The sequence below is a fragment of the Arachis hypogaea genome, chromosome 12, assembly GCF_003086295.3.
Source record: "Arachis hypogaea cultivar Tifrunner chromosome 12, arahy.Tifrunner.gnm2.J5K5, whole genome shotgun sequence".
In the NCBI taxonomy this organism is placed as follows: Eukaryota; Viridiplantae; Streptophyta; class Magnoliopsida; order Fabales; family Fabaceae; genus Arachis; species Arachis hypogaea.
In genome coordinates this window covers 78423103-78425089 of record NC_092047.1, presented here as the reverse complement: position 1 = coordinate 78425089, position 1987 = coordinate 78423103, and the positions used below count along the sequence as shown (strand labels likewise).

The 1987-nt window shown below is 37.6% G+C and overlaps 1 protein-coding gene across 1 annotated transcript; it reads left to right on the top strand.

The window, feature by feature from the left end:
* The first annotated feature begins 722 nt into the window (after positions 1 to 722).
* Positions 723 to 1775, top strand: LOC140176767 (uncharacterized). The gene is made up of 2 exons (XM_072208311.1): positions 723 to 948; positions 1492 to 1775. The coding sequence occupies exons 1-2, from the start codon at positions 723 to 725 to the stop codon at positions 1773 to 1775; spliced, it is 510 nt and encodes a 169-aa protein (XP_072064412.1).
* The last annotated feature ends 212 nt before the right edge of the window (positions 1776 to 1987 follow it).

Genomic DNA, 1987 nt, shown 5'->3' with positions numbered 1-1987 from the left:
GCAACGTTAACTCAGTTAATGTGGACTCTAACGTGGCCACTTGTGAGCATTGGTCCAACATTAGTGATAATGTTAAGTGTCACTAACGTTGGCTCCATTTCCTTTCTTCAAAGTTAATGCCACTAACTTTTCTCCCTAACGTTGGGGCTTTCCTTCCTTCCACGTTAGTGCCCACGTTAGTGTAACTTACGTAGCCACTAACGTGGCTTCTTCTCTTCTTCTTTTGGCCTGAAATCAATCAAACAAAGTGCATCAAAGTCTTGCTCTTAATCATGGGATCATGCATCATCCAATTTATCATATAATTCATGCAAAATTCTCATGAAATCATTCAAAGTTCACAATGTTTGCTTGAATCAAGATGTAAGTGAATATCTACCCAAAACTAGCTTATTTCCTAAGAAAATGCATGAAACTACCTTAAAAACAGTAAAGAAAATGTCAGTGAAATTGGCCAAAATGCCCTGGCATCATTGTATGCACAAGATCTTACTTGAGGATGATGCTAAACCAATTATGCAACCACAAAGGCGATTGAATCCAACCATGAAAGAGGTAGTCCAGAAAGAAGTGCTGAAGCTTTGGAAAGCTGGGATCATTTACCTTGTTTTTGATAGCCCATGGGTAAGTCCTGTACAGGTGGTTCCCAAAAAAGGAGGGATGACAGTGATCCAAAATGAAAAAATGAGCTTATTCCCACAAGAACTGTCACAGGATGGCACATGTGTATTGACTATAGGAAGTTCAACACTGCTACACAGAAGAATCATTTTCCCCTATCTTTCATTGATCAGATGCTTGAGAGGTTAGTCGGTCATGCTTTCTGCTGCTTCCTAGATGGATACTTTGGCTATAATCAGATTGCTATAGACCCTCAAGATCAGGAGAAGACAGAATTCACATGTACTTTTGGAGTATTTGCTTACCAGAGGATGCTGTTTGGACTCTGTAATGCCCCAGTAATTTTTCAGAGGTGTATGCTCTCTATTTTCTCAGACATGGTTGAAAAGTTCATTGAGGTATTTATGGATGACTTCTCTGTTTTTGGTGATTTTTTTAATTCTTGACTTAAGCATCTAGCCTTAGTTTTAAAACGGTGTCAAGAAACATACCTTGTTTTAAACTGAAAAAAATACCACTTTATGGTAACTGAGGGTATTGTTCTTAGTCACCGGATTTCAAGCAAAGGAATAGAGGTTGATAAAGGTAAAGTGGAGGTAATTGAAAAATTACCACCACCTAATAATGTTAAGGCAATAAGGAGTTTCTTAGGACATATAGGGTTTTACAGGAGGTTTATAAAGGATTTTTCTAAGATTGCTAAACCTCTAAGCAACCTTTTGGTTGCCGACACTCCTTTTGTTTTTGACAATGATTGCTTCCATGCATTTGAAACTCTAAAAGCAAAACTTCTCTCTGTACCCATCATAGCCCATCCTAACTGGGAATTGCCATTTGAGCTAATGTGTGATGCCAGTGATTATGCTATAGGGGCTGTCTTGGGGGGGGAGGGGCAGAGGCAAGACAAGCTTATGCACGTCATTTACTATGCTAGTCATGTTTTGAATGACGTGCAAAAGAATTACACCACTACAAAGAGGGAATTACTAGCTGTTATCTATGCAATTGATAAATTTAGGTCCTACTTGATTGGTTTTGAGGTTATTGTTTATATTGACCATACTGCTCTTAAGTACCTTCTAACCAAGCAGGACTCTAAACCAAGATTGATCAGGTGGGTGCTACTTGATGCATTCGCATATTTGCTACTTTAACTAGTTAGTTTAGTTAGCTTTAGTTCATTTTCGTTCATTATTACTAAAATAAACAAGCAATTTTGTGAGTTTTTCTCCATGCATCCATGAACCAAGAACTAAGTGAAATTTGGCATAATTCATGCAAATGACTTAAGAAGTTTATAAACAAGTTGATGTGAATGATTCTCTTGAAATTTATTGCATAAGATGGCAAGACTTTGAGGAAGTTT

Coding starts and splice junctions, on each gene's coding strand:
- LOC140176767 (XM_072208311.1), top strand. CDS start 723: ATGTGTATTGACTATAGGAAGTTCAACACTGCTACACAGAAGAATCAT. Junction 949..1,491: donor GAGGATGCTGTTTGGACTCT/GTAATGCCCCAG, acceptor ATTATGCTATAG/GGGCTGTCTTGGGGGGGGAG.